The sequence below is a fragment of the Prionailurus viverrinus genome, chromosome D2, assembly GCF_022837055.1.
Source record: "Prionailurus viverrinus isolate Anna chromosome D2, UM_Priviv_1.0, whole genome shotgun sequence".
Taxonomy (NCBI): Eukaryota; Metazoa; Chordata; class Mammalia; order Carnivora; family Felidae; genus Prionailurus; species Prionailurus viverrinus.
This window is the reverse complement of record NC_062571.1, coordinates 9,104,552-9,118,764: the sequence shown is the minus strand read 5'-3', so window position 1 is coordinate 9,118,764 and position 14,213 is coordinate 9,104,552. Positions and strand designations below refer to the sequence as shown.

General features: G+C 45.8%; 1 protein-coding gene across 1 annotated transcript in view; it reads left to right on the top strand.

The window, feature by feature from the left end:
- CHRM3 (cholinergic receptor muscarinic 3) overlaps positions 1–5,974 on the top strand; it is a 523,975-nt gene extending 518,001 nt beyond the window's left edge. The window contains exon 5 of the mRNA XM_047824601.1: positions 4,142–5,974. Coding sequence (XP_047680557.1) covers positions 4,161–5,852 — 1,692 coding nt within the window. The 5' untranslated portion in view covers positions 4,142–4,160 and the 3' untranslated portion in view covers positions 5,853–5,974. The remainder of the gene's footprint in view (positions 1–4,141) is intronic.
- Positions 5,975–14,213: the final 8,239 nt, after the last annotated feature.

Genomic DNA, 14,213 nt, shown 5'->3' with positions numbered 1-14,213 from the left:
CTCCCCCGTTCATGCTCTGTCTCTCTCTGTCCCAAAAATAAATAAACGTTGAAAAAAAAATATTAAAAAAAAAAGTAAATAAACATTAAAAAAATTGTTTAAAAAAAATAAATAAAATATAAAAAAATAAAACCCAAAGAGGTGAAAATAAATAAGGAAGAGGACCCCTTCCATCACCTATGATTGGCAGTTAGTGCATTGCGGTAGATTTCATCTATGCGTTATTCAGATGTTCCTTTTTTTTTTTTTAATTTTTTTTTAACATTTATTTATTTTTGAGACAGAGAGAGACAGAGCATGAACAGGGGAGGGGCAGAGAGGGGGACACAGAATCCGAAACAGGCTCCAGGCTCCGAGCTGTCAGCACAGAGCCCGACGCGGGGCTCGAACCCACGGACTGTGAGATCATGACCTGAGCCGAAGTTGGACGCTCAACCAACCGAGCCACCCAGGTGCCCCAGATGTTCCTTTTTTTTAATATAATTTATTGCCAAGGTGACTAACATACAGTGTGTATAGTGTGCTCTTGGTTTTGGGGGTAGATTCCCTTGACTCATCACTTACATACAACACCCAGGGCTCCTCCCAACAAGCGCCCTCCTCAAGGCCCATCCCCCATTTACCCCTCTCCCCCACTGCCTCCATCAGCCATCAGTTTGTTCTCTGTATTTAAGAGTCTCTTACGGTTTGCCTCCTTCCCTCTCTGTAACTATTCTTCCCCTTCCCCTCCCCCATGGTCTTCTGTTAAGTTTCTCAGGTTCCACATATGAGTGAAAATACGATATCTGTCTTTCTCTGACTGACTTATTCCACTCAGCATAATACCTTCTGGTTCCATCCATATTGCTGCAAATGGCAGGATTTCATTCTTTCTCATTGCCAAGTAGTATTCCATTGTATATAAAAACCACATCTTTTTTTTTAATGTTTATTTATTCCTGAGAGAGAGAGAGAGAGAGTGAGTGGGTGAGGGACAGAGAGAGGGAGACACAGAATCCGAAGCAGGCTCCAGGCTCAGAGCTGTCAGCACAGAGCCCGACGCAGGGCTTGAACCCACGAACTATGAGATCATGACCTGAGCCGAAGTCAGGTGCCTAACCGACTGAGCCACCCAGGTGCCCCAAACCACATCTTCCTTATCCATTCATCAACTGATGGACATTTAGGCCCGTTCCATAATTTGGCTATTGTTGAAAGCACTGCTATAAACATTGGGGTACACATGCCCCTATGCATCAGCACTCCTGTATCTTTCGGATAAATTCCTAGTAGTGTTATTGCTGGGTATTCAGGAGTTCTTAAACTCTTCTTCTCTGTAATAGAACAATACACTAGAACATTTAGACTATTAAAAGTTTTTTTTCTTACAATTTCAAATAGTCCTGAAGTAAATACATGTGTATATGTGTATGAATGTAAGTGCATATAAAATTGTAGGTGTATGCTTTTGTATGCCCAACCATTTATGTATTTTATGTGTAAGTACACACACACACACACAATACATACATGCTACACGTACACACTGTCAGCTTCCGGAATCTTGGAATTTGTGCATTATTTGGACACATGCTGCTAAATTACCTTTCGGATTGTTGACCAGTTTACCCTACATCCAAGACCGTGAAATTATTTCCTTCACACTGTTGTCAATACTCCATGCATCAAATCCCTTATATTTTGCCTCGTAGGTGACAAATGGTATCTCATTGATCTTTAAATGCACATTAATTCCACTTGAAAGAGGTTCATCAAGAGTTTCAGCTAGTCAGGCCAGGTGTATGCAGCATTGGGACAGGCTGGTGGGAAGCAGAGAAACATCCCAGTGAAACACAGAGGTGGTGGGCTCAAGATTGTCTGGGTATGAATGAATCTCTGCTCCCCTCCTCCGTCACTCATTAGCTTGATTCTCAGACAAATAACTCTCTGTGTCTCAGTTTCTTGTAAAATGTGATTATTTTAAAGATGAAGCGAGATGAAAACATATGGCAATTTGCACGTGTACCACATAGGAAGTATCCAATATATGTTCTGTTTTAATCACTATTATTGTACTAAATTGAACTTTGAGCATCCTGAAAGCAAAGTGAGCTCATTGTTCGTAAGAAGAAGAGTAAAGTAACACTAGACACTACCCTTATGTAGCACGTTCTGTGTGCCACGCTCTGCACTAAGTACTTTCTTTGCACGTATTAAAATATTTTGGTGAGAAACAAAATTTCTTTGACCACTTACTATGGAATTCTGTGTTAAATTTCTCAATGGTTTATTGCATTATACGGAATGTTTCATTCCTATTTTTCAGTGAGGAAACTGGCACTCAAAAAAGTTAAGAAACGGGAGCCTGGGTGGCTCAGTAGGTTAAGTGTCCAACTTCGGCTCAGGTCACGTTCTCATGGTTCATGAGTTCAAGCCCCATGTCGGGCTCTGTGCTGACAGCTCAGAGCATGGAGCCTGCTTCCAGTTCTATGTTCTCCCTCTCTCTGCCCCTCCCCTGCTCATGCTCTCTCTTTCTCTCTCAAAAATAAACATTAAAAAAAATTTTTTAAGTTAAGAAATACCCAAGATCCCACCACCAGAAAGTAGTTGAACCGAGATTTGAACCTACGCCTTTGGGACTACAAGGTCTTCCTGCTACAGGCTGAGGCCACCCCAAGAGACTACGTGTCATTCTGACTGCTCTCCGTTGAAAGACTCTGACTTGCAGTGTCTAAAGGCCTGAGTCAGGACTCTTACCGTGTGACGTGTGCACATCTTTATATGTAAGAGTTTACAGTTGAACACTTCTTCTTATTTATTTTTGAGAGAGAGAGCATGCAAGAAAGTGAGGGAGGGGCAGGGAGAGAGAGACAGAGACAGAGAGAGAGATTGAGATAGGGAGAGAGAGACAATCCCAAGCATGCTCTGTGCTCTCTCCACTCAGAGCCTGATGCAGGGCTCGAATCCACAAACCGTGAAATCATGACCTGAGCCAAAACCAAGAGTCAGACGCTTAACCAACCGAGCCACGCAGGTGCCCCCGGTTGAACGCTTTTTAAATCAAGAGCCTAAACACAATAGAAGTGTTCCCAGTAGTATTTTGCTGTGATCAGCAAACACTGAATTCATAGAATGACACCCACTGAGGAATGATGGACTGAGGTCCACAGTGGCTGGTGACGTGAGCATCTGTAGGCCTCACGACCCCAGAGGCTCCAAGAGGATGGGGCAGGTCTCCCCCAAGGTTTCCCGTGACAGCACGGGGGTCTTCCTGGTGATGTAATGTATTACATCAATGTGATCAATTGTAATGATTCTTAGTCATTTCTATATCTTGGTGACAAGTGTCCAAAAGAACTAATTGCAATTTTGCAACTATTTGTACACAAATGTGCATGCGTGGTGCTACAATACTTTTTCATCGCTGAATTTAAAATATCTACAAATACTGGAAATATCCAAAACCAGTTTGGGCAGTTCTGAATATTCTGGTAAAGATCCTGCCTATTATCAAGCATATGGCAGCTGCCTTCCGTACTGTTACCAACCACTATACGGATCCAGTACGCTATTTCCTATCTGTGTCTTGAAGAGGGGATACAATGTGAGGTCATTTACACTTATCTCGTCCCTTGCTCCGGGTTGACGTTGCTCAGGCTGGTGAGGCTTCAGTGCTTGGGCACCTCTTTAACGCTGCTTACATCCGCAGCCCGGGATAGGTAAGTGCCCAGGTGGAGAAAATTCAGATGAGGGACATCAGGGTCTGGAGTAGCATGATGATAAAGCTATGCTAGATAAGTATCACAGGAGCATCTAATATTTTCCCCCTTCTCTTTAAACTAAGAGAAGGAAGATTTTGTTGGATAACAGCATTACGTGCGAGTGTAGGTGGCAGACTCTTAAATGTAAGGACAGTGTGGAGAGAAAGAACAATGTTCCGTGCATGCCTCCAGCTAACGGTGCTCAAACAAATCAACGCCTACCTGCTCTAGACTCCTCACCTTTAAAAATAAGAGGAAGGGCTTGGTGTCTCTAGCCTGCCTGAGGGTCAGCATCCTGTAAGAGGTCTCCATGTCTTTTAAAGTGTTCAGTCGATGCAAAGAACCAATCAAACGAAGGCAGACATTTTCCTAACCGGGTCTTTTCTCTCTTATCTCCCCAGACTATGTCAGAGAATCACAATGACCTTGCACAATAACAGTACAACCTCGCCTTTGTTTCCAAACATCAGCTCCCCCTGGGTACACGGCCCCTCGGATGCAGGGCTGCCCCCAGGAACGGCCACCCACTTTGGCAGCTACAACATTTCTCGAGCAGCTGGGAACTTCTCCTCTCCCAATGGCACCACCAATGACCCTCTGGGAGGTCACACCATCTGGCAAGTGGTCTTCATCGCCTTCTTGACGGGCGTGCTGGCCTTAGTGACCATCATCGGCAACATCCTGGTGATAGTGGCCTTTAAGGTCAACAAGCAGCTAAAGACCGTCAATAACTACTTCCTCTTAAGTCTGGCCTGTGCTGATCTGATTATTGGGGTCATTTCAATGAATCTGTTTACTACCTACATCATCATGAACCGATGGGCTTTAGGGAACTTGGCCTGTGACCTCTGGCTCTCCATCGACTACGTGGCCAGCAACGCCTCGGTCATGAATCTTCTGGTCATCAGCTTCGACAGGTACTTTTCCATCACGCGGCCACTCACATACCGAGCCAAACGAACCACAAAAAGAGCCGGCGTGATGATAGGTCTGGCTTGGGTCATCTCCTTCATCCTTTGGGCCCCCGCCATCTTGTTCTGGCAGTACTTTGTTGGGAAGAGAACTGTGCCCCCAGGGGAGTGCTTCATTCAGTTCCTCAGCGAGCCCACCATCACCTTCGGCACGGCCATCGCTGCCTTCTACATGCCTGTCACCATCATGACTATTTTATACTGGAGGATCTACAAGGAAACTGAAAAACGCACCAAAGAGCTCGCCGGCCTGCAAGCCTCGGGGACAGAAGCAGAGGCGGAAAACTTTGTCCACCCCACGGGCAGCTCTCGAAGCTGCAGCAGCTATGAGCTTCAACAGCAAAGTATGAAACGCTCGGCCAGGAGGAAGTACGGACGCTGTCACTTCTGGTTCGCCACCAAGAGTTGGAAGCCCAGTGCCGAGCAGATGGATGCAGACCACAGCAGCAGCGACAGCTGGAACAACAACGACGCTGCTGCCTCCCTGGAAAACTCGGCCTCCTCCGACGAGGAGGACATCGGCTCCGAGACGAGGGCCATCTACTCCATCGTGCTCAAGCTTCCCGGCCACAGCACCATCCTCAACTCCACCAAGTTACCCTCATCGGACAACCTGCGGGTGCCTGACGAGGAGCTGGGGGCGCCGGACTTGGAGAGGAAGGCTGGCAAACTGCAGACCCAGAAGAGCGTGGACGATGGAGGCAGTTTCCAGAAAAGCTTCTCCAAGCTTCCCGTCCAGTTAGAGTCAGCCGTGGACACAGCCAAGACCTCTGAGGCCGACTCCTCAGTGGGTAAGGCCACGGCCACCCTCCCCCTGTCCTTCAAGGAAGCCACTCTGGCCAAGAGGTTTGCTCTGAAGACCAGAAGTCAGATCACCAAGCGGAAGCGGATGTCCCTCATCAAGGAGAAGAAGGCGGCCCAGACCCTCAGCGCCATCTTGCTTGCCTTCATCATCACCTGGACCCCCTACAATATTATGGTTCTGGTGAACACCTTTTGTGACAGCTGCATCCCCAAAACCTATTGGAATCTGGGCTACTGGCTGTGCTATATCAACAGCACCGTGAACCCCGTGTGCTATGCCCTGTGCAACAAAACATTCAGAAACCACTTTCAAGATGCTGCTCTTGTGCCAGTGTGACAAACGCAAGAGGCGCAGGCAGCAGTATCAGCAGAGACAGTCAGTGATCTTCCACAAGCGCGTGCCCGAGCAGGCCTCGTAGAGCGGGGTCTTACCAATCGCGGTGACCAAACGCACGCACGTCGGCCCACAGACCTTAGCAGGGAATGAGGCGAGGGCGGGGGCGATTTCTGGGCATGATGAATATGGTTTTTATCACCCAGATATGGAAGGAGCTGCCTGTTCACTGACCCATTGAATAAATCCATTTTAATAGAGAAAGTCAAATACCAATTCAGCAAAAAAAAAAAAAAAAAAGCGTATTACCGAATATAAAGAGATTTATTCTTAAATAGACTTCAAGTGTTTTTTTCTTAAAGAAAGGAAAAAAAAAAATGTTTCGTAGCAATTACATACCCAAATTGATCTGCTTGGTTCTTGTAATTCCCAATAGCGCTGGCATCTCAGATGAGCGTAACTAGCCGACACACTTGGCCACGTCCTTTCCAAGGATTCCACGTGGAACACGTCAGGCTAGTGACCCCGTGGTTCTGAAATTACGTCATGCAAAGCTGAACCTTCTTGTCCCAATAGAGCTTCCGTCTTCTCTGGTGTGTTGTTAAACTCTATTTGTGGACTTGATTCTTGCCAAGTACTGTTTTGTGCAGTTCCAGTCTCGTACAAAATAAAAATATAGACGTATATATATATATATGTGTGTGTGTGTGTGAGGGAGAGAGAGAGACTTCTGCACACACACACATAGTGTATATAATAGAGTGGGAATCGCTGAGCTGGCAAATTATTCCTGCAATATGTTTTCAGTACTTTGGTAACTGAAGTTTTCTAGGATCCTAACACAACATAAAAGTGAAATAAACCCAGTGTAATGTTTTGGAAACCAGGGCTTTTTGTCCACAAACCACCCTGGGGAATATTCAGCAGAGAGGCCAGCCCCTGAGAGTCAGGTCCTACGCGGCCACGGCTTGGCCAGACTCGTGAGCATAAGCCTCGTCCTTTGCTGGTGTTCTCTACAGAGCTCAACCCAACCGGGGCCCCTCTGAGCTCAAAACACGAACCACATGCACATTGTTTGAATTCAGTCATTCAAATCTGAATGTTTCCAAACGAAATGTCTGCGCTATCCAAACTGCTTGAAACTCAGTACTAGTGTCACGCTTGAATGTCACACACAGCAATATAGATGGCAAAGCAAAAAGGGACACTGTGGGGGGGTGGGGGGTGGGGGGGGTGGGGGGTGCGAGGAGGGGAGGAGAGCGTGGGATTGGATTTCTCGCTACCTGGCACCTTCCAAACAAAAAAGGGCTCACACCTGTGTTACTTAGCAGTGGCCAGTGCTTTCTGGTTCGTTCTGTGACCTTCACCCAGCCGTCGGTGGGGTTTAGGAACTCGCGTGTCCTCTGAAGAAAGCATTAGCACTCTGGGAAGTATCGCTTCCAATTGATCTCCTTACATTTCGCGACGACGATTTTTGTATCTCCTCTGAATTGATCCAAAAGCTTAAATGTTGTATTTGGCGGGGAGGGGAGGGGTGCTGCCGTTGCTGTTGTTTTCGTCGCTGCTGTAATTGTCGGGGCTCCTTCTCCTTCCTTTTGCCGGGGCCGTGTGGGGAGCGGGGGGGTGGGGGGGGGGACTGAGGAGAAACCTCACCTTGTACAGGGCGTCCGTGTCGTGGACCCGGAGCCAGAACAGAAGCTGCTTGTGTTCAGTGTAAGCTGGTGTTTACGAGCAACATCAGCGGACGTGGACTCAGTGGTGTGCGTGTTGCTGAACTATTTAATTTCGTGTTACGTTTCTATGAAGAAATATTTATGCATATTTCACCACCCGTCTATTTAATGTTGATAAATATTACTCTTCAGTCTTCAGCCGTGGTGTCCCTTGCAAGAGACTGTTTAAGGTCCTCTAGAGCGACACGTGCAGGGAACTGGGCTTTCATGAGGCCGGGAAGAAGAAGACAGCCATCCCGTTGGCGTCATCAAGTACCTAACTCCTGGGCAATCAAAGGCCAACTGTAACGTCAACGTCAGTGTGGAAAACCACTCTTTACTTGATACCTGATGGATCCTGAACGGAGCAAATTTGAAGTCACATGACAAGGGTTAAAAAGCAGATCAGTGTCATTGAAAGAATGATGGTTTTTGTTTTGTTTTGTTTTGTTTTGTTTTGACCCACATTCAACCAAAGAACAAGAAAAACCAGAGACCATTTTCTAACGTGTAGAACAGACTACAGAATGTTCTGTGATCCACCTGTGAACTGTCTAGTGAGCAACCACATCCATATTTTACTTCTCCCATTGGCCTGGCACTAATAATAAATGCGTGAATGCAGATTCGAGTGTCCCAGGACTTCAATCATTCTGAATCTTTTTGATATCCTGCCTTTTTCCCAAAGGGCTGTTAGCCTGTTTTTCAAACAAAATTAGAGACGATTAGATTTTGAGAAATGGAGAAACCCCCAAGCTTTGGCCAAGCTGCGAAGGTCACTAACGGTTCTTCTTGAACATGATTCTCTCCTTGCCTTTCTCTAACACTGATAATGGCAGAAAAGAATCAAACCCAACACTCTAGCTCCCCTTTACCATTTTTAAATCTCTTATGGGTGAATGCTGTTTTTCAGTGCTATCTGTGGACTGTGTTTATAGAAACGTATGGCCAACTCTTAGGTTGTTTCCAGAGAAGGAAAATTCTACTCTCTCGAATACGGGGAATCAGGATATGTAGTCAAAGCTGTAGGAGTGGGGTTTTTTTTAATATTTATTTTTGAGAGAGAGAGAGAGAGAGCATGAGCATGGGAGGGGCAGAGAGAGGGAGACACAGAATCTGAAGGAGGCTCCAGGCTCTGAACTATCAGCACAGAGCCTGACGCAGGGCTTGCAGCTACGAACTGTGAGATCATGACCTCAGACGCTCAACTGACTGAGCCACCCAGGTGCCCCGTAAGAGTGTTTCTAACAGGACAGGGCTACACGTGCAGCTCTCCAAGGGTATGTCATGAGAGGAGGGGTTCAGCATTTCCATAAGATCAAAGTGTCTTTATCCTCAAACCATTTTATTCCACAGAAGTGAGGTTTGCAGAGAGCTTTCGTGATTATTTGCTTTAATTGAAAGAGCAAAATAATTAAGCCTAGAATAAACCACGCATGAAGAACACCCCCCGACACACACACACACACACGCATATACATACACATATATACATATGCACACATACGTGCACACACATATACATGTACATGCATATACACATATATACACACACATACACACATACATATACACGAGCACATATACACACATACACACACACCTATTCTATTCTCTGTTCTCCAGGCCTTACCAGATGAATAAGAGAACTGACCTATCCAGTCCCCTATTTCCCTTGGCTCTCTTATCTTCAGCCCATGACCCACCTGAAGTCTCTCTGCTGGTTCTCCTTCGAATCCGGCATCATCCTTGCCAGAAATCCAGCCTTGACTCTAAATATGTCCCACTTCTGTTCACTCTTTCACATGTAATAGTTCTCCACTCTGACAGAGAAAACAAAGAGGGAAGCATAAGCATTAGAAGATTCCGTGGGTAAAGATCCAGAAGCATATCCACTTTGTGAAGCACCCTTGTCGCACATGGGCAAGTTCACTGCTCTGGAGAGGGAGGAGAGCCCCTGGGCATCAACTGAGAGAAGTGGGAGGGCAGAGTCAGGCAGAGGGCTGCCTCAGGTGCACCTCAGGACAGAAGAAGAATGCCAGGGCTCAGGCAGGCTGGAGGAGCCTGATCTGGACTACACGAAACAGGGGGAGCGCCCGGGGGTTACCCTGGGTGTCCCACGGTGACCTGAGCAGAGATGATTCCCACCCAGATGGGGACATATCACTGAGAACAGTCTGTCACCAGCAGCTCCAGGGGGCAAAGGAAGGTAGCACAAAGAAACACTAAACCAGCATGGGGGGGGGGGGGGCAGGGGAGCTCCTGGCTCAGTTTTGTCACCACAGACTTACATGTCCCCTGCCATGCATGTCACTTACCCTCAGACTGTCTGCGTAATCTCCATAAGCTCGTACTAACTAATTAATCGCAAACAGATCAAAACTGAAGCCTGGTGGGAGGTGAGCGAGAACAGCGGGGAGTGTGAAATGGTGTATCTGATGAACGCTTGAAAACTTTATATCCGTCAGTTATTTCCTTACATTTCAAAACGGCGGAATCTAAGGAACTCCCACTTTGTGGGTGAACCTGAAATTGGACTGTTTGAAATACCACTCCAGTCCGGGACCCCCGCCTGCGGCCCAACAGCCTTGCAAATAGAGCTGCTGGGGAGCAGGTGTTTGGGGGTTCACAACGGTGGTTCTCCTCTTAAAGGGACCAAAACTCTGCAGAGTGCAGCACCTAAAACAGTAATCCTTTCTTCACCCCGCCTCCCACATCCTCCTCTAAAAGTGCACTTTTCCCCAAGTGAAATGTGCAGCAAGCTTGGTTCAACAGTGAACAATCCAGCCCACACTTCAGGTTCAAGGAAAATTGCACGGCTTCCCCCTGCAGGTTTAAGCCGCGTGCTCTCTCTCCTTGTGTCTTCATGACTGTGTTTTGTAGATCTCAGCCTGGATTCACGCTATGTGAGTAAATATTCCAGACGTAACAGTCTGGTTCTGGGGATGGTAACCCAGGGCTCTCTAGAACTAGAGACTTCCATTGTATTTTTCTGGCTTTAGCATTACTGCCTGAGAAAGGAGGCTGTTGAGGGAATGAACATGGACAGGGACAAGTTAATAAAGCGACTCTACTCGGCAGAAGTTCGCACCTGCAAGCACAACGTTGTATTGACTGGCTCGGAAACAGACAGGTGCTACAAACCTTACTTGGACATGTGTTACATTCACAGCCTCACACACACAAGGACAGACAGTATGCTTGGAGACATGTACAAGTGGACACCAAATGCTTGGGTAGAACCAAGGCTTCAGAACATTAGGTCTGTGGTGGTCACAGCAGAACCACAGAGACTCAGCACTGAGTTCTGACCCTCCTACCCTGGCCTGGGCTGGGACCTGAGACCCGAGGTGGCTCCCCTCCGAGCCACAGGAGACGTCCCACATGAAAGGCAAATGGGAGACGAGGCCATAGCCTCCATGAAAGAGAACTATTCAGAACACATTCCTCACCCAAATCAGAGCCCAGGAACCCTATCTTAACCTAAAAAATATCATCCCCAGAATATATAAGTTTATTATTGTCCCTTCTGGAAGTCCCAAGATCCTTAACAACTCTGCAATTCACGCACCAAGCCCCAAACTTTTGCTCAATTCTGGGAGTTCCTTGATGATACAAAGTGGGTCTTATCCAGCCATCTGTCTCCTGTCACTGGTTCCGTGTTTGTCAAAGAGTAGATATTCAATAAATGTTGTTGAATGTGTAATATATACTCCTTATGAATTAATATATCAAATATTTATCAGGATTATGTGCACATCCCTGCCCCACGCTGCTACGGTAGTCAGGGGTTAGCTCAGTGGAGCTGCGAAAAGTCACTTAAAGGAAAATGTGATAATGGTTAGCTAATAAGATGTTGCTAAGCAACGAGGAGAAATATTTTAAATAGACTTGAAGTGAATGATATAAGTAAGAGTACAGAATGGGGGGGGGGGGGGGAGCAACTGTCTCTTTTATCCCTAGAACTCGGGGACTTTTTACCGGACTGGTCAACTCCATCTGGTTCTCCTTGGTCATCCTAGTACGAGGAGTACTGAGGGAGGCTGGAGAGTCCATGAAGGTCAGTTTTCTGTTTGTGCAAGTGAGAGCTGTCATTTGGCTTAAGACATCTTCCTGTGTAGCTTTGCTGGGTGTGGAAAGTTAGGGGAGGATCCATTCTGTTCCACAAGCAGTTAAACAAAAGCCCTCTCTCACATTCCCTCCCCCACCCACTACATGGCCATTTTCAGCCTCCTACAGACAACACTCAGAGAAACTTCTTCGGGGCTTGTACTGAAGACTATGCGAAGGCGACATTGCGAACGATGCCTTTCTTTCTTTCTTTTTTTTTTTTTAAACACGGGAACTAAGTTGGTGCAGGTTGGAGGGATAATTAAATTAAAATGGGCCTCCAAGTTGATTTCTGTTGGCAAGAAGCTTTCTGGGAAGTATCCACGATGCGTCCAGTGATCATCATATCCTTCTCGTTTATGAAGGTATAGTGAGAAACCACTGTCGAGAAGAGATGGCTACGTATTTGCTTTGTAAGCAAGAGGCATGTATCATAGTTGCATCTATAATAGTGTCCACATCTTTACCAAAGGCACTGAATTTTACCTGTTTTTCTGACCTGGTGGTGGCCTTCACCTCCTCAGTGATCATTTTTGGTATGCCGTATGCCACGTTCATTCTTTCTCCCGAAAATACGTCAACTGTCTGTACTATAAAATGATGCCTGCAACTGTGTGGTGATATTATCCCCTAAGTTTAACAGTGAAATAAGGAAATAAAACTATTAATAAACAAAGAATGTGGTTTGCTTGCTTTTTAATCCAAAGTCTGCACAGCTGCGGCTTTTTGCTCTAAGAGCAGAGACACGGAGGGTTCCTTCTGGAAGAGGCAGTTATGCACACTGACTACTCTCTCTTTTTTATATACGCTAGACTTTTCTTCAACAGCCAATACTGTTGCCGCCATAACCCAAAAACACATATGATAATGTGTTTAGGAGTGTGTATTAAGCATGTGTAAAATGTGTCTACACACACAATCCTTATGCCAAGAGTCTGAGGAAAAATTCTGTCTAGATAAACCCATGAACAAGGAGTTTTATTTTCTTCCTTTTAAAAGAAATGCTTATCTTCCCCAACCCCTTTTTTTAAATGACTTTTTATTTATTTTTGAGAGACAGAGCACGGGTGGGGGAAGGGCAGAGAGAGAGGGAGACACAGAATCCCAAGCAGGCTCTGAGCTGTCAGCACAGAGCCCAAGGGGGGCTCGAACTCCCAAACCGTGGGATCATGACCTGAGCCAAAGTTGAGCACTTAACTGACTGAGCCACCCAGGCATCCCTCTTTCCCCCTTTTTTATTTTTTTATTTTTTTAATTTTTTTAACGTTTATTTATTTTTGAGACAGAGAGAGAGCATGAACAGGGGAGGGTCAGAGAGAGGGAGACACAGAATCTGAAACAGGCTCCAGGCTCTGAGCTGTCAGCACAGAGCCCGACGCGGGGCTTGAACCCACGGACTACGAGATCATGACCTGAGCCGAAGTCGGCCGCTTAACTGACTGAGCCACCCAGGCGCCCCTCTTTCCCCCTTTTTTAAAGAATTATTTATTAATTTCTTTTGGACCCATCAAAAATGTTTTCCTCCAGAAAATAAAAACCAAGCATCATATTTCACTGCATTGATTTTAAATTTCCTGCAAGTGTAGGTATAAACTGAAGTCAGTCTAGGCAAGGGATGTGAGGGTTTTTTTTTTTTAATGTCTTGCTTAATTGATTTGTGGCTATTATGCTATTTCACAGCACGTGCCATAGAAACCAAACACTGCCTCCTCATTGTGGAAACTTCCCAACTTTCACCTTGTAAGCAAGACCAAGAAAACAGTTTTCTGAATCCCCCCCCCCCCCTCTCTCTCTCTCTCTCCCTATCTCCTTCACCTGTCATTAAATCCTAATTCTTAGTTTATCATTTGGACATATGCTGTCTAGGGCAAGCTCTGTCTGATTTGATGAACCATTTTGTCATGATTCTCAAGGAGATCAATGCAAATTGCCAGGAAATGAACTACTTTTCTTACACTCTATGATAACAGGCAGTTTTTTAATGTTTTCATTTTATTCTTGAGAGAGTACGAGCAGGGGAGGGGCAGAGAGAGGGAGACAGGATCCAAAGTGGGCTCTGCACGGACAGCATAGAGCCTGATGCGGGGCTTGAACTCACAAACTGCAAGATCATGACCAGAGCCAAAGTCAGATGCTCAATCGTCTGAGCCACCCAGGTACCCCAATAACAGTTTTATATGAAATTAATACTGAGACTGAATAAGAAGAGTTTTCTGTTGTACTGAAGTCTTCCATAATTTGCTACCTAAATTGCCTAGATATAACGTATAGCTATAGAAAGAAAAAAATGGCTGAGACTATGGAAAATTAATGAGACATAAGAACATGTTAATGTTGGAAAGAGCAACCAGGCACGAGTTGATTTTTAACTGAGTGGTGCACCGGAGGAAATTGATAAATAGCTTTGGGGAGGTTACATGGTTACATGGGAGGCAATTTTGTGAAACAAAACTTTGCTCTCTCGACCTCAGTTAATGAATCCAAGGATTGGTACCCAGTTGGGCTGATCAAAAAATTAACCAAAGAATTTTTAATTTGAGGG